General features: G+C 35.1%; 1 protein-coding gene across 1 annotated transcript; it reads left to right on the forward strand.

The window, feature by feature from the left end:
• Positions 1-9,677: 9,677 nt before the first annotated feature.
• On the forward strand, positions 9,678-13,361 carry Sld5 (DNA replication complex GINS protein Sld5). The gene is made up of 2 exons (XM_089647163.1): positions 9,678-10,404; positions 11,955-13,361. The coding sequence occupies exons 1-2, from the start codon at positions 9,825-9,827 to the stop codon at positions 12,026-12,028; spliced, it is 654 nt and encodes a 217-aa protein (XP_089503289.1). The 5' UTR covers positions 9,678-9,824; the 3' UTR covers positions 12,029-13,361.
• The last annotated feature ends 7,978 nt before the right edge of the window (positions 13,362-21,339 follow it).

The following is a 21,339-nucleotide window of genomic DNA, read 5'->3' on the forward strand; positions in this document are numbered from 1 at the left end:
CTGAACTTCTGGCCTACCTGCCAAAAACGCTGATATATTAGTAATACATTGCAAATTGACGTCATTATTGCTCAACACTAACCCCCTTACTAATAAGCTTGTTTTAAATTTCACTGATGAACAACCATTTGCCTTGCATTAATTGTTATATTTGTGTAAAATTTAAAACACTTTGTTAGCAAGAATCACTGTGCGTAGTACCTACCCAATGGTTTAGATTTTATTTTTAATGACTGACAATACTGGTATTACCTAGTACCTACTCAATGGTTAAGATTTTATTTTGAATAACTTGCAACATTGGAAGTCATAGACAAAACGCATTAACAAGTTTCATTCAAATGTGGCCCGTAAAATACATTCAGTTTTTTTTTGGATTTTTATTAATGTAATGCAATGGATAAAATTATGGTATGTAGTTCCTATTTTATTATTATATTTGTCACTATTTTGAATACTTTGGCTACATCTAGGAACTTGCACGTAATAAGGAACCAAATAAAAAAATATCTTTTCAAACTTTCTCCCCAACGGAGTGTTCTAGCCAATTTCAAGTAGAGGTGATTGTAAAAGTAAGTTTTTGATTATTTTTATAGAAAACATATTTGTTTATTGTATCAGGAGTAAACAATATTAAAGATATATTCTTAGACATAAAAGTTATGAAGTTTTCAATTAGTTATAGTAAATATTTTTTATCAGGAGCACAGAAAATGAAGGAGATATTCACCTGTGATAAAAGTAGGTGTAAATGTGTTTGCCTGAGCACTGAAGAAAATCTGTTACGAACTACTTCAGTTGTTTGGCCAGGATCTAGCTGAGGATGCGCCTTGGAAGCTACTCGTCTTTTGCATACTTGCCGGGGCCTTATATACTCCTAGTAGCGCCACAGATCGATAATGGTAATTCAATATAAGAAATATTTCTTAGGAATGGAGTCGGGGTATGCGTGACGTCGTAGAGGAGTGGGTGAGTTAGGTGTCATGCTTAGTGATATTTAGTGAAATAAATTAAGGCATTTACCAACTATGTTGCAATGACTGTCCATCATTCTACATAGGTAAGACAACCAGAAATATAAATATTAGAATCACGGAACATTTAAGATGTTTAAATAATAATAATTTTTCAGAGTTTGCCAATCATCTTATTTCCACCAATCATACTTTTAATAAGGACACAGGGGTTAAAATTCTTCACCGTAATAATAAAAGCAAAAGATTAGATAACTTAGAAGCTCTTGAAATCTAGTATATTGAATTTAACCAATAATTCTTTCTTACTAAGAACTTGCAATCATTATAATAAAACTTATTTTGATGCTGATATCCTGTCGTGTACCTTAGGAGCTTTTAAAAAAATTGTTAACAGAGTATTGTAATAATTAACCCTTTTCTAAATTTAATACATTACATTCATCATTTATTCATTATCACTCTTACATATTATTTGTATTTAATATCAAATGTACGTGTGTGTATGTATGTATGTATGCATGTATGTATGCGTATGTATGTATGCAACTATGTATATGTATGTGTGTACATATGTATTTATATGTGTATATGCATGTGTATGTATATATATGTATGTATGTGTTTATACATGTATATATATATATACATTTTCTCTTATTATTTCCTTGTTTTTAACATTTCTTTGTTTTTAACCTTTCTTTGTTTTCTTTGTTTGTTTATTGCTTTTTAACCTTCTTTATCTTTATTGCATGATGTGAACATTGGTTATTGGGTTGTAACCTAATTCTTTTACTTATTTTTTCTCTCTCTCTATGCATGTTATGTTTTTTTTTTTTTTTTGGTTTTAGGCATTTCACCCTGAAAAGAGTGCTTTGTGCCGGTAACAGTTAAAAATAACAATTTAATCATTGGACTCATTTAGATCGCTAAAACAAATTAAATGTTGAATTCATTCAGGTTAATAAACTTACATAAAGCTGTATGAACACGAGAATTGTTAAGAGATAAAAGGTATGAAATGTTAAGGGGGGACTGGTGTGTGATTTTAATAAGACGGCGGTATATGTTCTTGAAAGATGAATGATTTTTACAGTTAAAGAAAACGTGGTCGAGGGTTTCCTCTTCCACACCGCACTGGCAGACCGGATCATCCAAAACTCTAATTCTAGCCAAGTGGGATGCAATTGAACAGTGACCAATTCTCATTCTCGAAATACATGAAATGAATCGTTTTGACAGTTTTTTACCGTGAAACCATGGCTTAGCAGGGATATGGTTTTGAATTCCAGCATAGAAAGATCCAGTTATTATTTTGGAGACTGCCCAATTTTCTTCCCAGGCACGAGTCATGTTGGATTTAAGAATCGGGAAGACATCGGAGATAGGGATTCTAAAATTTAGTGGGATAGTTCCGGAATCTGAACCAGATTTGGCGAGAGAATCGGCCATCTCATTACCCTCTATACCCAAATGGGCAGGGACCCAGGCCAATATCGTCTCAAACCCAGATTCACTTAGAGAATTGAGGAGATTTTTAATTTTACATATAATATTGTCTTCCGGATAACATAGAATATTTGACATAATTTTAGTTAGAGCACTTAGCGAATCAGTACATAGTAAGGCTCGATGAATGTTGAGAACCTGGATTTGATTTAGCGCTTGTTCAATTGCAAAGCATTCAGCTGTAAATATGGAAACTTCTTTCGGTAATTTATAAGTGAGATTGATGTTGAATTCTGGACTATATATCGATGCTCCACATCTTTTATTTTCAAATTTGGAACCATCAGTGTAAAGGATGGAAAATCCAGGGAATTTCGAAGCCACAATGCTTTTAAAACAGTCATCCACATTATGAAATTTATTTGGGGAAGATAAAATATTCTTCCGAAAGTCTGATGTTATTGTGTTCGGCATAAAAGTGATTGCCTTAAATGGAATATTGTATATAGGAAGATTGGAAACTTCTTGAAGATATTGGAGGGAAGATGACAGAGAATTATAGAGATGAAAACTTTTAATTAGGAGAGGAAAACATTTTTTTTCACTCAATCTTTTGTTAGACTTCAAATTAACACTTAGCAGATTAAGACTTTGTTTAATAGGATGATGTGATAACGATAAAGCCTTGAAAATATATTTATTGGCAAGGAATTGCCTTCTGAAATATAATGGAGGCTCCCCACATTCCACCTGAAGCGCATTAATTGGAGAAGACTTCATAGCTCCAATAATCATTCTGAGGGCTTTTGATTGAATTCTTTCCATTTTCTTATCTAAATATTTAGGGAGGGGGTCAAAAAGGAATGTGCCGTAATCCAAGTGGCTCCGAACTAGGGAATTATACATTAATTTAAGAGTGGTAGGATGAGATCCCCACCATACTCTGGAAACTGCTCGCATCATATTAAGTCCCTTTTCGCACTTTGTAGAAATTATCTGAATGTGTGGAAGCCAGGAAAGTTTATGGTTCAAAAGAAGAGAGATTGAGAAGTGGGGAATTTTTCTTTTGCGCGTGAAAGCTACGACCCTTGTTTTAGATGCCGCCAGATTCATCCCATTTTGCATGTTATGTTATAAACCTGTTAATGTTCCTAATAAAATAAAATAAAATAAAAACCAAATTAATTTATCGTTCCAGTAAACCGCTCTGTTATTGCTGGAATTCCCCCAATTACCCGTCCCCCTTTGTTAACCTCCCACTCAAACACCTAAATTATATTTTTTGTGTATATATCTATCAATATTTTGTGTCATAGGTTAGTTTTAATATTCTCCTGACGAAGGAAGGGTGCTTCCGAAACCGGTAGAGTGCAATTAAAATTAAAGAGGTCTAAAACAAATTTATATCTTTTATTGTAAATTATGACGAGCCACAAAGTAAATGCTTATTACAAATATGAAATAAATTAAATTTGCAAAGATACATGCACAGATCTGGGGAAAATGTCTTTTTCAATATGTTTCTTTTTTCATTAACTCAACACAGGAGGCCCTTAGGGCGTATTTCATCTTTCTAGATACTGTGTGGTGGATCTTTTTAGGGAAAGGAAGGAAAGAAAGTTTTAGGAAGGAAAAGGGTATGAGGGGGGCAGGAATCTGGGGGTCAAAATGTCTCCCTCAACCAGTCTCTCCCGATCCGACCCGCCACGCAGTAGGTGGGCAAACACATCCGCGGCCAAGACCCAGACAAACCTCACCCTATGAACCCGGGCACCCTTGCTTGGTCACCAAACGTAGCGAACCACTTTGGTTAACCTATGGCAGGAGTGTAAGTTACCCAATAAATGGTTCCCGGGGCGGCGGTACCCTTACCCGCCCTCGAAATTATTTAATAATACAAGCTAAGACCCAATGCTGGGTTTCCCAGCCTATTTGTTATATGATCTATTATAGAATAGATTAGGTGGGATCGCTAAATAAGCTGGAAATCGAAAAAAGACGACTGGAATACCTGATCTGTTTTGTGATCTATTTCATAAAGTAATCTATGAACTAGATCAGAGAGAACAGGCCTTCTACGCGATAGGAACCCAAAGTTCAATCGACTCCAACTTTTGTACAATGAAATACCCACTAGCGATTTTTGGCATACTATGCCAAGTTTACAAAAACGTTGAGCGATCGCTTGCCATAAAGTGCACAATTTATATAACCTAATGACACCAATCGCTCCAGTGGACACCATAGAAGAGATAAGGTGGGAATCCAGCAAAATTTGCGACCAAATTCTTGTATAGAAATGATCTTATAGTATATTTTGCTGAAATAATATACCTACGAATTCAACGATTCAATCGATGATCTTAGCTATAAATCATAATTCAAATTTAGTCGGCTCTCCAAGGTAGCCGATAAAGGAAAAAGCCGCTAGTTAGGGGTTTCTTTAAGCGATATACCTAACACTAGCGTAGCTATAGCATTCATATGGAGGAAATTGAGCAAATTCGTAATGGTACACGACAAGATTGGAAAATTTATTAGAAAAGTGTTATGAGACCTCTATGGCCCGAAACATCAGTCAGTCCGTATTCTTGCTATGTGCGACATTCCTCGATCAAATTTAAGCTGGCTAAATCGGCTGCTTGAGCTTTGGTAAGCTGCAGAATAGTTCCCGTTTTAGACACTGAGGGGCTAGCAGTAACAAATGTCAAATATGACGTTTACGTGATTAAGTACGTCCTTTCATCTCATCAAAATGTACGTAAAAATTTTTATAAGCAATAATTATTAGTCTGAAATAATTATCGCGAAATAATTCAATATATACTAGTGTTTCATTCAACAATTACTGCTTATTACATTTTTTCACATGAAACAACCAACTTTATTTTTATATGAGAAAGGCATTGTAAGTGCTAACTCTCTCGCTAGATGGCGTCGAGACAAATTGTCTACATTTTTTGGTGAAAATACTAGAACTTGTCAAATATTAATTATTATTTTTTGGTGAACTAATGTTTAAGACAAGATTTTTTTATGCATAGCACAAAGGGTGTACGTAAATTGTATAATTTTATCATCATGGACTATTTTATTCATCGAGCTATGAGAGATGTTGATGTTATTAATTGATAATCAATCTAAAATAGACTAATATTCTGGTAAGGTATTATTTAAGAGGGATTTTTCAACGTTCTGACCATAGACATATGAATATTAGTAGACCTGCCCTAAGTGATTAAAAGCGTATTATCCCCACTCCCCATACCGGTTCCATTGGAGCCGGCTGTGCTCGCGTATGGCCTCAAGTGAAATTTGAAAACGTGACGTCATCATTCTTGTGCGAACTATGGTCGAGGCATCATCGGTTCATTTTACGAAATAACACTGCAAAATGTTGACTTGTGCTATGAAAACTTGTAAAAATAGATGTGAAAAAGAGAACAAACCCAATTGTCGTATTACATTCCATATACAGGGTGTATCGGCACGTACCCGACAAACTTTAACCAGCTATTCCTTGGCATATTTGGAGTAAAAAATCTTATGTGCACTTTGCTGTCCGGTAACGTTTTTTTTTAATAAAAAATTTATTATTCATATTTTCACCACATGTCACCACTGTTTTATCCTTTGTCAAAGTTTGAAAACCCATCTGGCAAATATTTTATTCGAATTCCGTTGAATAATGCACGTGTGTACCTATATTGGCGCACTTCTACAATGACAAAGAAATGGCACGGCACCATTCGTCGCATTTTTAACTATTATTATTTAGTGTGTGCGAAAGAGCGAAGACGCTTTTTGACATACTTGCTTATAACAGCTGTTGAACACGAAACGCAATGCCAATGACAGTGATGTAGTGTGGAAATTTTAATTTTTTTTGTTTTTAATTGAAAAAAAAATGCTACCGGACAGCAAAGTGCCCATAACATTTTTTACTCCAAATGTGCTAAGGAATAGCTGGTTAAAGTTTGTCGGGTTAGTGCCGATACACCCTGTATAAGCATTATTTTACTTTATTTTATATTCACATCGTATAATATGGATCAGTTGTAGAAACATATACTATCACATCGAGAAACGTCTGGACGCGAAACACAAAGCTGGTTGGTTGCTGGGAAGTAAATTATGAACATTTATAAAAGTGTCTTAACTAAATACTTAAACGAAATATTCGACTCTGAAAATAGAAGAAATTTTTTGCCGAATTTGGACTTCGCAAATTTGTTCATAACGTGGCGAGTAATTTGCGCTCCCATGTAAAAATGTCTATTCATTCAAAAGCAGATTTTACTTTTAAGAAGTAAATGGTGAATTATAATGCGAGATGCCTATATACTGTCAGATTGATTTATTGACGAATCACAGTCAGCTTTACCCCCTTCGTTCTTCAACAGTTGATTTTACCCCTCGCCATTATCTTCTCGTCTATTAATTCCTATGTCTGTGGTTCTGACAATGTTTTCAGCTGTCTATATTATCATGAATAGTGCGTTGACTCCAGAAAATAAATACTATTTAAATTCAATCAGCACCATACTGATGAGGCTCAGGGGAGAAGGAATGGGAAATCTATGGGAAAAAGGAGGGATGGGAAGTACATTGCTATTCAAATCTGGTTACTAATCACGGCTGATACTAATATTCAAGCAACGCCATCGTTTCGATTCTGATTTGTGAGAAAGAAGGGAGAGGAGAAGGCACTAGGGCAGTGGTCGGCAAACTTATTGGCCAAAGAGTCAAATATGTTTATTACAAAGTTTAAAAAAATATGAGAGCCAAATCTGTTTTTATTTTTTTATTTAGTAAACCTTTATTATAATTTTAAACCTTCATTAAATTACGGGCACACTGAAAAAAACTTGATTTCACTTTATTCGTTGATAAACAATAATATGAAAGTGAGGTATCCATAAATTTAAATCATGACAATGACTGACAAACACTTAATGCGAATAGTGTCATTGCATCTCCTTGGAAATTTTCAGTAAGTCAGGTTTGTATGTTGTTGTTTTTAATTTTAGGCATGATTCCAGGTTCTCATCAATAAAACGACTTCTCAGTTTACTCTTGATAAAGTTCATGCTTGAAAGAGATTATTCGCATGAATATGTAGAACCAAAAAGGGAAAGAACAGCAAACGCGAGTTTTTTTCAGCTAATCGTGAGATTGATTCCAGACGTTGAAAATGATCATGTCTTCCTTCTCCAGGTCTTTCAAAGCAGACCACTTTTGTTATGAACTAAGATCACATTTGCTTTTCTCCAATATTTCAAAACCAATACAAAGACGTTTAAATTTAGAGCTCCATATTTCCTTGTTTTTTAAATTCTGCAATTGTATTTCAAAGTTACCAATGTCAGTGCCAAAAGAAAAAAATGTCAACTCAGTTATCAGTAGCATTAAGAGGATTTTTGACGAATGCTAAGGTCGCTATGCTGTTTTTAACTCCTGAAACCTGCTGATACCTGCTGGCCATGGATATTTATTTGTGCCAAAGCCGCATTCAAGGAGCCAAAGAGCCGTATGCGGCTCCGGAGCCGCACTTTGCCGACCACTGCACTAGGGCAAGCAGGCACAACACGTCAAATAAACTCAACTGTGCCCAAATGGGCGTGAATGTTGTCACCGCTCGGCGGGAGAAGACTGTTCCTTCATGAACTATAAAGTGCGTTTGCTACATGTAAACTATGAAATGCAGTGAGAAATTTTGTACGTGAACTTTCCACTTGAAAGTATTTTTACTGTTGATTTTTTATAGTAAATTTTGTAACCAGATCTGAATTTCCAGGTACTCCCCGCCTTCCTCTTGCCCATCCCCTTCCTCTCCCTACTACCCTTCAGCTTCACAACATACCCCAGTTGGGAATGTCGTAGTCTCACTCTCTCCAAAAGGTTGGGAGCAGTTGGAACCCTTGGGCGGTATTCACATAAAAAAATTGCCTTAACTGCTCCCTGCTAACCGGAGCGAGTGAGATATGATAGTTGCTTATGATCTAATAGTAGAAAACTATCTAGGAGGTGAATTAATTTTTTTTTTGTTTAATGTGTTTTCCTACACCACTGATAAACTTGACCACACGATATCGGTCTTAGTTCGTAATAAATTTTCTTACTTAGAACAGAACATAAACGAAGGATTAGTTCCACGCCTTGACAAGGTCAACACAGTAATAGAATTAACAAAATCCGAATCATATTTTGTATGTTTCGAATGAGAGAAAATTTTCGTTGAAACTTTCATAGTACCTATATTGAATAAATATTATAATACGTTCGAGTTATTGTTTGTAAATAAACAATAATAATCTTTGTTTAAAGTCCCCCGTATTATTACATTTTAATCTTTAGGAATAATTTAGGTTAGTTGTACGTTATTTTCTCTTTACATTATAATATTGTTACTAAAAAACGTTAAAAATAGTTTGAGTTTTTTTTGAGCAGGTACTTACTCTGTTTTTAATTTATTGTTAACCTACTTACTACGGGGCCTTATTTACAGCCTTCAGTATTATCTTAACAATTTAACCATTAATATTACGAACTCTCAGTTAATTATTTCATCGAAAAAGTAATAATCTTTTCTTTTTTTTCATAAAAATAATTAAGGATCTGAACTCTGAACTATGCATCCCGGTACACTGATATGAGGCAGTCAACTCTTAGATCAGCAACATCAGCAGCTATAGGCAGACTGATAGAACCTAAGCGCAAGCCAAATACTATGTTTGGTGATCGCGCTTTCGGAGTATCTGGGCCGAAGGCTTAGAATAAACTTCCTCCGGAACTAAGATCCATAACAAGTCCAACAGAATTCAGGTCTAAACTAAAAACTTTCCTTTTTAAGCTGTCATACCTTAAATTAAACATACCATTCCTGAGAGAAAGTCCAGTTATATCCAATTTTCCAATTACGTCCCAAACCCTGAATCTAAATTTCGCTAATAAACAATTAGTTAATGTTAATTAAGTGTTCAAATCTCAAGTGACCAGGTAAGTATTGTACTGTATATTATCTCCATATAAAGTTAGTAATAACATAGATCATTGGAGAAATGTATTATATATTTGTACAGCGCCCTTGAGGTGATTTTGCACAAAAACGGCGCTATACAAATCATCCAAATCTTATTATTATTGATAACGGAGAAACTTTACCAGGTTTGAAAAAAACGCAAAAAAAATGTGGGCGATTAGTTTGAAATAATTCCACCAGGGGCGTCAGGTGTTATCAACTGTCAAAAAATATCGATTGCGCGGGACGATCGCAATCTGTCAACAGGTTGATTTTATACTTTGTTTTAGTCAAATGTGCTGTAAATATTAGAAATAACCGCCAAAAAGTCGTGTGTTTGTATTGAGGAACTAATTTTAGTGTTTTCTTTTGTAATTAAAATGGACGACGACGTTGATATTAACCTCAGTGATGAAGAAGAACATATCACAGCCGAGACAGTATTGAAAACATTAGAATCGGCGTGGATGAATGAAAAGTTCGCGCCAGAGATACTGCCGCATCAGAACGACATGGTGGAATGCATGCTGGGCCAAATACAGCACATGGAACTCAATATAAACAAATTAGCCAAGACAGACATTAGGTTATGTGTCCATAAGATGGAATTAAACAGAATCAAGTACATGATCAGTAGTTATCTCAGAACTAGACTGCACAAAATAGAGCAGTTTACAATACAGATACTAAACGAAGAACAGCAAAGAATGGAGAGTGAAACAAACCATTTAACACCGGCTGAATATGAATATGCCCAGTCTTATTTGACCGGCATGAAATCTTATTTGACAACAGCCGCGTTGAGCAACATGCCAGGGAATATGCAGAATTTCGATCCCGCTAAGATGGCCAGCGTTCCAAATCTCAACAGCCATGTGTTCTTGAAGGCAAACAGAACTGTGAATGGAATTGTGTGCGAAGGACTGAGTATGGATCAGGATGAAGAAGTTGACCTAGAAGGTATTTTTGATATACTCTGCTTAATGCGCGATATCCACTACGAATGAAGCTATGCTAGAACTAACTTAGTTGAATCTTTTTCATACTTTTGTTTCCTCCACGAGCGTGTATGAAAGTTTGAAAGACTCATTACTATTAACCATGAGCTTAGCTTCGCTCCCGGCCAATATTTAATAATAATTCTAAATATGCCCAAATTAATGAAATATCACTAAGGACGGGTTGTTTCGGAGAATTTTAATAATTCATCAAATTTCAACGTTCATTTACGGGTTCTGTGAAAGTCCTATTCAAATTCTGTTATTATATAATTATAGGCTAGTTTCTTGACAGAACTAAAATAATAACAGAACTTAAAAATATCTTTCACAGAACTTGAAAATTAACTTTGAAATTTGAAGAATTGTTCAAGTTCTCCGAAACAACCCGTCCTTAGTTTCAACAATTAGTACAAGAAACAATATACAGAAAAGTAGAACAAAGTAGATACACATTTTAATTTAAAAACTTTGATCAGTTAGATAACAATGAGAAACAATTATTTTAGGAACCGGAAATTGTGAATAATTCGTATTAATAATATTTTTGCTCCTCTTATTTGCCTTTGGGCAAATTTGTTGGGTTTTTTTTTTAACAATCAACTATAACCATAGAGTCAATTAGTTCACTTTTTGTAACAGCTCATTTTGTCTCATAGAAATCGTTGTATCTCCCTTACCACCATAGAAATATGAGCAATACGGTAAAGAAAAAATTTCAAGCTTTTCATTCAAATATAGAAGTTAAGCACACAATATTTAAAATGTACACCTCTATAAAACCAAAGGTTCTGACCGCAATTTGAGAAAAATCAATGATTCTTGAATGTGAATTTTTTACTATGTATTTTTATATAAAAAGACAAAAAAGTGATGTGGCAGTAATGTTTATAATAATTTCGTTATCAGTTATTTAAGTTCAGTGTTTAGATGAAAAAATGTAAGGTGGGCCATTTTTAAAACTTACATTTGATTTCAAAATTTGAATATTTAAAAAATTATATATTTATTTAAATATATATGTAATGCGGAAACTTTACTATATTTTCTAATAAATTTCACATATGTATTGCGTAAATTTCGACGTCGTTTTCCCCGTCGTTTTCCCCGTCGTCCTGCACCATGTACGCGAACAATTAAGCGTTTGGATGAGCGTCTCGTGCAAACCTCTAAATAAGCTTTCCATGAAAATAGAACCCAATCTGTTTTACTTCGAACAAAATGGTAGCCAATTCACATTATGACATTACTTTTGCCCCACCTTGTTAAAATATCAGACCGGAAATTGGTCAATTAAGCATTAACAATAATTCTGCATTCTTCAGGTGTGTATCACTCCATTGCTGTTGTCAACTAATTCTCTATCTGTCTACTTATAAATTTCAAACCTTTAATGCCATTTGCAAAAATTATTGCACATTCACATTATAACATTACTTTCGCCCCACCTTGTACATTTCTATTGATTTATCTCTGTAGTGTTTATAAAATATTTGTTTTTCTCACTTACAGAAGGCTCTCAACATATTCTGCAATACAAATCAATTGCCGACTTGGTAAAAACGGGAAAAGTTCAACTCATCTGAAGACATTATTAAAATAGGCATCAATAATTATTATTATGTAAGAACACGGATCTCTGCTCGATTGTATATTTAATAATTTGTGAGACATTATTGTTTGGTTTGATGCTTGCGATATAACGCATTTGCATTTTGCAAGATTTAAGTTGTAACAAGAGATAGGCCATTAACCATTCAACCTCATTCACCCATACTGCAAACCACGTCTGCACACAGCGACGCCTTTGTTTCTACCTACACACTTCATTGTCTCCGACGCTTTGATGGTCCGTGCAGTTTGGTCGTAGCTCGGTGACAGTCAGCACGCTTGCATGCCATATCTTCCTCTGTTACTATTGTCTATGGATAGCGTGGTATATTCATAAAGCATGTTTGCAATAATAGTAGCATAACTCTATAAATGAATTTACATTTTAAATTTATATACCGGTAAATTATTTTAATGATACCTTTGCTTGTGTAGTATATCGCAGTGGTCTCCAACCTTTTTGTCGCCGCGTACCGGTCAACGTTTGAAAATTTTACCGCGGCCCGCTGAGGGTGGTGAAATTAAATGTTAATATTCTAGAATATTTTTTATTGAATTGTGTTCAACGGTATTGTGTCGGCGGTTACTTAGCGTAAAGATGTTTTCAACAGAATAAGTTTTTTTTTCACAGCCCGGTACTATTTGCTCCGCGTACCAGGGGTTGGGGACCACTGGTATACCGCATACACCAGATAGATCAAAAATAATTTTATTTATATATATATAAACTATGTCGGGCCCGGGCGGCGTGGATTCGATTTTTATACAAATCTACAGTTTTATTTCAACATGAATATTGAAATTTCGCACACTTGACCTTCAAAACAAAAGGAAGGTAACTGTCTATGTCTGATTTCGAAACACTCTGTAAAGCCCGGGAAACGCCGGGGACTTTAGCTAGTTTAGTAATAATTACATTATATTATTATTGTATCAATAAAAATTAAATAGTTTTTGATAGAAAGCTGACGAATTAAACAAAAATAACATTGATGAATTAAATGGCGAGTCTAAATTTAAACAGGATTGATAAACTTCGTTACAAGATCGCTACGCATCCATTATCTTTAGGCATATTCAGGGTAAGAGGAGAATTCGAGAGGGTGTTCCAAACTATTTTTAAAAAAAATTTTGAAACTTTCTATACTTTTGTTTTTGTATTAGGCAATTTGCCCTGAAAAAGTGTGCTTTGTAACTTTCGATACTATCGTAATGCACAAATCCATTTAAACATGTTCTCATTAAAATGATTTTCCTGTACTATTAAGTTTTTTTTATGTAAGTATTAATTGTTAATAAATATTTTGTTAACCGAACACAGATTCTTCTTAATTCTTTTAATAAACCCATAGAAATCTAAATTAATAGACTTGCCCCTAACATGAAATCCGGGTATCATATCGACGAGCGAGTACACGCGACCATATTTTTGACACCAGGAAGGTTAGAGAATGCTTTGAAGACATCAGTTGTACATGAACGCCGAAGAGTGGACATTGAAATAACCAAACCCTGCGTAGAAAAGTAAAGTTCCCTAAATTACGGCAACGGTTCATAGCGCAGTCCATTTTATATTTTTAGAATAAAAGATTACATACATATAAAATGTTAAAAAAGATAAGTTAAGAACCCAGAAAGGCACTGCCCCTCCGTAGGTAATATAAAGAATTAATTCGTAAAAAGTAGTCCATTGTGGGACTTTCTGCACAGAATCGGAATGTTTGTAAAAACGGTAAAATAAATTAACTAACTTCAAATCGGGTTACATAGTGATGCTAAAAATGAGTGAGGTGGGTAAATTATAACACATGTGTAACAAAATATTCAATTTTCAACAAGCCCAAACTTTTGTACACCCGATTTGGGATTTGTAGTTAAGATTAAATGCGACGCTCGTTATATTTTACATGTTTATAGATGGCGTTAATTAATTAATTTTATTAACATACGCTTTTTGCAAGCTTTGCAATATTTTAAATTAGAACAATAATTTAGTAAACACCACTTATATTTTTTATACTTAATGCTGACCGGGTTTTGCTACAGCTGTAGCTTCATCAGGGCTGTATAATAATAGTTAGGGTTGTTTTATTTTAAATTATAATACAGGGTTTTCCAATAAGAGGTGTTATTTTGATATTCAATCGTAAAAGATCAATGGTTTCGTTGCTTGTGTAGCACGTAAAAAGTTAAAAGTAAACGTTGTCCAGATCAATACTATCCAATTCCAGCGATAAAAAATCATTAATCATCTCTCGATAGCGCAATCCATTCATCGTAACTGTTGCTTCAGCCTCATTTTCGAAAAAGTAAGGTCCAATGACTCCGCCGGACCATAAACCAAACGGACCATAAACGCACCAAACAGTCACACGTTTAGGATAGAGAGGCTTTTCAACAATAACTCTTGGGTTTTCCGAGCCCCAGATGCGACAATTTTGCTTGTTGACGAAGCCACCGATGTGGAAATGGGCCTCATCACTCAAGATGATTTGCATTTGATTCACTCAAGTGAATTTTAATAATTTCAATGCGTTGTTGAAGCGTGTATCGTTCCATTTTTATTAATGGCGTAGTTTTTACTTGTCAAATGTAAAAAAATGACAGCTTCAAAAGTAACATCTACCGAAATAGCGGGCTATTCAAAATAACACCTCTTATTGGAAAACCCTGTATCACATCACAAAGTATCTGCTTCATAAAACCAAAAAATAATTATTTATTTGTTAATAATTGCTTTGTGGTGTCATTTTAATTATTATTACTATACCTGCTTCCTTACATTGTACCCAGATTGCGGATGCCATGGTCTCACTGGCATAGTGCAGATGCAATTGGAGCAGTCGCCAAGGAGCCAATGATTATACTTAATGTCCAACGTCACAGCGGTGCTTCCAAGGTCTGGTATCTGCGAGAGGATATTCTGTCAGCGCTTTATTAGCAGCAGACATATACCTGGACGGATGACGAACCTCGTGCTGGCACTGTTGGTGGACGCGTTGGACTCTTTCGCTGCAGCAGCTGGTCCAGTTTCTTCACCACCTAGAATTCTTGCTGCAGAGTCTCCATCTTCTATCTTTGTGTCACCTGTTCCTGTACTTCATTTTACTTAACTTAACTTCACTTTATTTTTGTAATATTTATATTTTTTGTAATACCTGCATCAACTGTAAAGCAGCCCTGAGATGATATCTCACAAAAGCGGCGCTATAAAATTTTTCTTTTTAATCGCCTTTGAGATTTCTATTAGTGCCAGATGTTGCAAGACAGACTTGGGCCGGCTCTGCAGGTTCCAGACAGGACGAGGACTCTTGTGTGGAACTTTTTTGTTGATTGTATAAGAATAAAACAAAAAAATTCCTTTATTTAAAAAAATATTGTTGTCACCCAGTCCGTATTTTTAAAGGTCAAATCAGTGACAGTTGTTAAGCCTTAATTTGCCTTCCTAAGCCTCTCTGAGTCGTCCCATTTGCCTACTTCAAGAAACAAAGTCTTAACGGAGCCGTGGCGTATATCTACAGGGGTGTTAGTCAATAAGGAAGCCATATGACGTATTTACTTTAATACATGGCTGACCTTGAAATGCTAAGAAATTCTTTCAACGCCTCCAATATCTTAGGAAATATTTTCTTATTGCATATCGTTGGCTTATTTGTAAAACCTTTCAAGTCCGGATTATAATCATTCATACGGTCACTTTACACTAACAACTAAATTCTTGTAAGTGAATACCGGACAACGGCCCCGTCTACTGCGAAGTTTCCCCAATCGGGGTAGGTATTGATGCTGAGGGGTGGGGGAAGGAGAAGAGGAAGGTTGAGAAATATCTGGCTATTCAGATCTGGTTACCAAACAAGTAATTTAAAGCAACATTTTGATTATTTTTTGAACGGACAATCAATCTCATTGGTAAGGCCTCAATTATTTGTTTTTTTAAGGCGATGCACTACGTCGTGTAATATTTTAAATTGAGCCGCTATCAATAACAACCCTTACGTAGATGGCGATAAGGTTTAAATTACCGCTTAACACCATCCGCCTGTTTTGATTTATGCAAGAAAAAAACATGGCCAAAAAGTGCCTTTTATTTTATTTTGTGGACGTTCAGGCATAAATATTTAATTTTTTTTCGATTATTTTATAAATAACTTAATTTGCCACATTATACAATAAAATTATAACCGAAAATGGGTTCGTAAGTAGGAGATTTTGAACTTTAAAGCAGTTTTCATAGGCCTTTACATTATTTTTTTCTGGGCTTATAAAAAGACTTATCTAAAAAATACTCGATTATTTCAAAGGCCAAGATGTATTCTACTCGCAGTATTTAATTAAAGCATCTGAAACATTTCTAGGCGACCAAATTTTCAAACCAAAAACACATGATTTTGCATTACTACGTATGACATCGCCTTAATGTGAACACTTGCAAGAGCTCCCAAACATCTGGAGCCAGTTGGATGCGTCAAGCTGAGTCCCAACCAGTGGGACAATGACATTCCCGATTGGGGTATGTTTTGAGACTGAAGGTAAAAGGGAGGGGAAGGAGAAGAGGAAGGTTGGGAGGTACCTGGCTATTCAGATCTGGTCACCTAACACAGCTGAGGTCATTTCAAGCAACATTTTGATTCTGAATGGTGGTTTTTTACTAAGAGTACCTTCCACCTGGAACGTGCTGCCAATATACTATTTTATATTTATTTATTTATTTACGCCCTAATGGGCTTTTACAAAAGTAGTTAACCCATTGGCCTCCGAATTGTTTTGTACCGAAGTTTTAAATCTGCAGTGGTGTACTAAATCTTACATAACTTTTAAACTAAACATACAAACGAAACAATTTTTTTAAATTTACTCGTTCATTGAATTAAGGTATGCAAAAAATATATGCAGTTTTTTAAAAAATAATAATAATATGTTTAAACGAGGATATAAAAATATTTTTTTTCATAAAACCCATTTTTTTTTTCTTTTTTTTATAATTGGATTAAGAAAAGTTTTACATTAATCATACTTATGACCATAATATATTTTATTTCAATTTGGGCTGATGTTAGCCGCCCACCACGCATTTTACGAACAAGCTTGTCAATTCCCGAACCACACGCTATTTAAAAAAAAATTCAATGACGCTGAAATATAACAAAATTTCAATCGTAAATATCAGGAAAAAACTGTACCAACGGAGTCCTGCCAATTACTACGAAATGAATGCTTAATTATCTACAGAGCGATTGGCATTTAAAATTTTAAACACAGATGTCAATAATGTATCCCTTTTTCGTTTTTAAGCCGACGACACCAGACCCGCCAGGATGGCGTCGTTTGAGGCCAATGGGTTAACAAGTAATACAGTTGTGTTACATAGTTTACAATAAATTATGATTTTTGATTAAATTAAGGTAAATCCAAATTAATAGTGTGGATTACGGAAAGCTTAATATGTATTAAGGAACATATACATATAAAAACAAAAGTGTATTCACTACGGAGTTGTGAATTCATACATCTCAGTAAAATGATTAAAAAGATTTCGTTTTATAACTAATACGGAATCTTTAAGCATGTCTACAATATTCCCAAATTTATTGCCAAAATGATGTAGTCTATTTATAGGTGTATGAGCTTCATGGTTGGTTTTAAAATTGTCACAGAAAAATGTAGCACTTAGCCTCGTATTTCTAGTCGGTACGTAAAATTTTATTTTGGCGAGAATTTCAGGGTTGTCAATGGAATTATTAATAATTTTATTTAAAAGTACAAGGTCAGAGATGATCCGCCTATCTATATTAATCAAATGCGAAATTTCACAAGTTAACCTATTCAATTTGGGAGGTGGTTATGCCACCCCTGGGAACCATCCGTTTGATAACCAGCCCATCTTCCATGGGTCACCACAAGTATTCACTACGATTGGTGACTTAGCAGCGGTGCTCGAGTTGCGGTTGCATCTGCACACCAATTGCATGGCGTAGAGACTATCTCGATTCAAAGTCTTGCACGTGCAGTGGCAGGGATGAAAACATACGTCCGTCACTCCTGGACGCACTGACCACCCACAACCCACCCCTCATACCTTTATCCGTCCCAGAACTTCCTATCCTCCCATTACTTAAAAAGAGCCGCCAAAGATGACATTCTCCGAGGGAAATTATTTTCCTCATGGCGTCTTGTGGAGTTAACCATTAAATGCATGATTTATTTATTTTTCTGGAAAAAAATATATTTTGTAGATATTTACATGCATATGCAAGGAAATATAAAGAATTTTATTTTTTTGTAATTTTTTAATGATATTTGATTAAAAAAAAAATGTTGCAGGTTTACAACACCATGTATTTAATAAAAATTAATATGAACAATTTACGTATGAAAAAAAAATAAAAAACCTAAAAAAAATTCTCAAAACTAATAAGTGTACCGGAAAAATACGAGTTATTACATATAAGTATTGTATTATTGTATCTACTTACCTAAGAAAATCAAAATAATAACAGCAAAACAAAACTGTAATTCTAACCTCCAACCAATTTTCGAGAATCTTCACTTTGTTAAAGAAAAAGTGACATTTGACATTCGCGAAAGAAAAAAAAGGTGATGCCACTCGATAAAATATATTACCGTGAACTTGATAATTCTAAAACGGCATGCATTAAGTATACACCAAAGAGTTAAAGGTGGTTAGAACGGTATGTTGCAGTTTTGCAACAGTATGCATTTAAGGGTTAAATGTAAAAAAAAAACTAAAAAAAACTGATAGTAAAATCAAGGGAGATGTGCCATGAAACATTGTTAGTATACTGCGCACACCAAAGTGTCGCCTGTTCACTCATATCACTGCAAATCTTGTCTACGCACAGCACTACCCTTTGCCTTTGTTTCTACGTGCACATCAAATGCATAACTTTCATTTAACAGTCCGAGAAGTTTAATCTTAGCTCATAGACTTCCTCCCCTTTTCTCCCTTATTTTCTATTACCTATAGTCTGTGTAGATGTGTTAGAACTCACTCACACACGCATAGACGTAAATTCTAAATTTACGTAAACAATTTAAAGTCTTCTATTTGACTTCATCTTGGATTATCCCTTGGACAATGTCATTATCACAGGATTATGGCCCATTATCCTCTGTCGACAGTTTTAATCAAACGATCCACTATTAAAACGGCTGGTTTAGCCGTGGCCCTTGGCATTGTAGAAGAATATCGCTCTTATAATTTACTACCAAAGTGTACTTGAACTTGTTATACATATAACGTGGATAATTGGATACAAGAATTGAAATTAGAGAGGTGGGTATGGGTTTCGTCGCCTCTGCCATAGGTCACCCTAATTGGTTCGCTACGTTTGGTGTCTTAGCAGGAGTGCCTGGCTTCATTGGGTGATGTTTGTCCAGGTCTTGGCGGGCCGGTCGCGGGAAGACTGCAAGAATTGAAATTAGCATAATTGTTCATGTAAGATGTCTTAATTGACCTTAGACAGATTTTATATTTTTGCTTGTTTAGTAAAAGAAAACCATGCACAGTTGACAATAGAATGTACACATTTAAAAGTTATTTATTACGATGGCAACACTGAGTAACATCGAGTTTAGAACAAATTATAATGAGATCATATGTGAGGTTAAAAAAAAAATAGTCATTTATCATTCATTAAGTTGTGTTATCGGTGTAACTTTAGTTCAATAAATAGATTTATTCTGAATTTAAGTGTCATTTTCAAAATTGGAACTGATTGTGTCAAGAATTCAGACAGGCAATAATATTGTAATTATTATTAATTTATTTTTACCTACCGACATTATAATATTTCAAACAGACACGGCGTGTCGTCTCCGACTATATTCGAAAGATAAAGTATTTCTTCTCTGGGCACTCTTCTACCTTACTAAAAGGGACGATATATCTCACTATCAATTATCAGGTATTGAGCCTAGGATTTCAGTAAGACCTCGCTGGAAGGAACGACACATCTCGCAACCAGTATCAGGTCTTAATCCTACAACCGGCTTTTGATCTTTGCTTGGTTCAAGGCCAAGCACTCACTTTTATAGGCCGCCGGCGGTATGTCTTTCGGTAGGTAGCGGAAGGGCAAACCACTGATTGGTGAACTGTGAGCTACCTGTTCGATAGGAGATCTACGATGACGTCAGTTTGTAGATAAGGATGCCTTATTAAGTGTGAGCGAGAAATTATTCAGGCTCTCGTGGGTTCTCTTTGTTACACCGCGCATGTTTAGTGCGCCCTACTGTCGAATTTGGCAACCATCTCTGTCCGGAGCCCCTAAATACCTGAAAAAACCCTAGACTCTGTGCAAAAACGGGCGGTCCGTTTGATAGATTCCCCAATCTTAACAAACGGACTGCAATCTTTAGAGCACAGGCGTCAGGTAGGTATGCTGTCCTTGTTCTATCGGTATTACAATGGAAGATGCTCTGAGGAACTAGCGTCATTGATCCCTTCGGCACCGGTGGGTAGTCGGGATACATGCCAAACGCGCGCCCAACATTTGTACACGGTTGACATTTGTCACATGAGAACGGGTCGCTTCTACGATTCGTTCTTAAGTTCAACAGCTCGGCTGTGGAACGAACTGCCGGCCTCTGTGTTTCCTCCCTCCTACAACATGGGACTCTTCAAGACCCATGTTCACTCCTTCCTCTCCACAAAAAGACCCTCCACATAGCATCCCCAAAGATGACATAGGCCCTGAGGGAAATTATTTTCTCCAGGGCCTCCTGTGTGGAGTTGATATAAAAAAAAAATGTAAAAAAAACACCATTAATTTCTGAACACTGTGTATATGTAATGTCAAAAATATGCACCTGGATAATTGTGCTTTTTCTTTTTAACCATCTTAGTGTTGCCTTTTAAAGCTATTTTAACATTCGCAGCGTCCTTTTTCGTCAAACTGTATTAGATTGTAAGTGTAAAAAAACAAGATCAAGGGAGGGTCACTCAGATGGTTTACAGAGCGTATAGATGAAGAATCTATAAATCTTTCGAGGATTGGAAAAGATAAAATTAAAATAAAAAGAATATATTTTCAACAGGTTATATTATTAATTTTAAAACATTTTCAACAAATTGTTTGTTTTATTTAGAGATAAATGCTTCTTTACAAAATAAATGATTGGTTCCATTAATAAATTTAAGTCAAATAATATTCTTTCGACTGATTTCATTCAAAAACAATTATTTTTTAATTGATTTAACAAAATTCAATAATAATTACACTAAAAATTAAACGATTGTTTCAAATAATTTAATGATAAAAAAATCAAT

Source organism: Hesperophylax consimilis, chromosome 26, assembly GCF_061612785.1.
Source record: "Hesperophylax consimilis isolate HC1 chromosome 26, BYU_Hcon_1.0, whole genome shotgun sequence".
Lineage (NCBI taxonomy): Eukaryota > Metazoa > Arthropoda > Insecta > Trichoptera > Limnephilidae > Hesperophylax > Hesperophylax consimilis.

What these genes read in the sequence shown, in the direction of transcription:
- Sld5 (XM_089647163.1), top strand. Translation starts at nt 9,825, where the DNA reads ATGGACGACGACGTTGATATTAACCTCAGTGATGAAGAAGAACATATC. An exon ending in TGAAGAAGTTGACCTAGAAG is followed by an intron (nt 10,405 to 11,954) that starts GTATTTTTGATA and finishes TCTCACTTACAG; the next exon opens with AAGGCTCTCAACATATTCTG.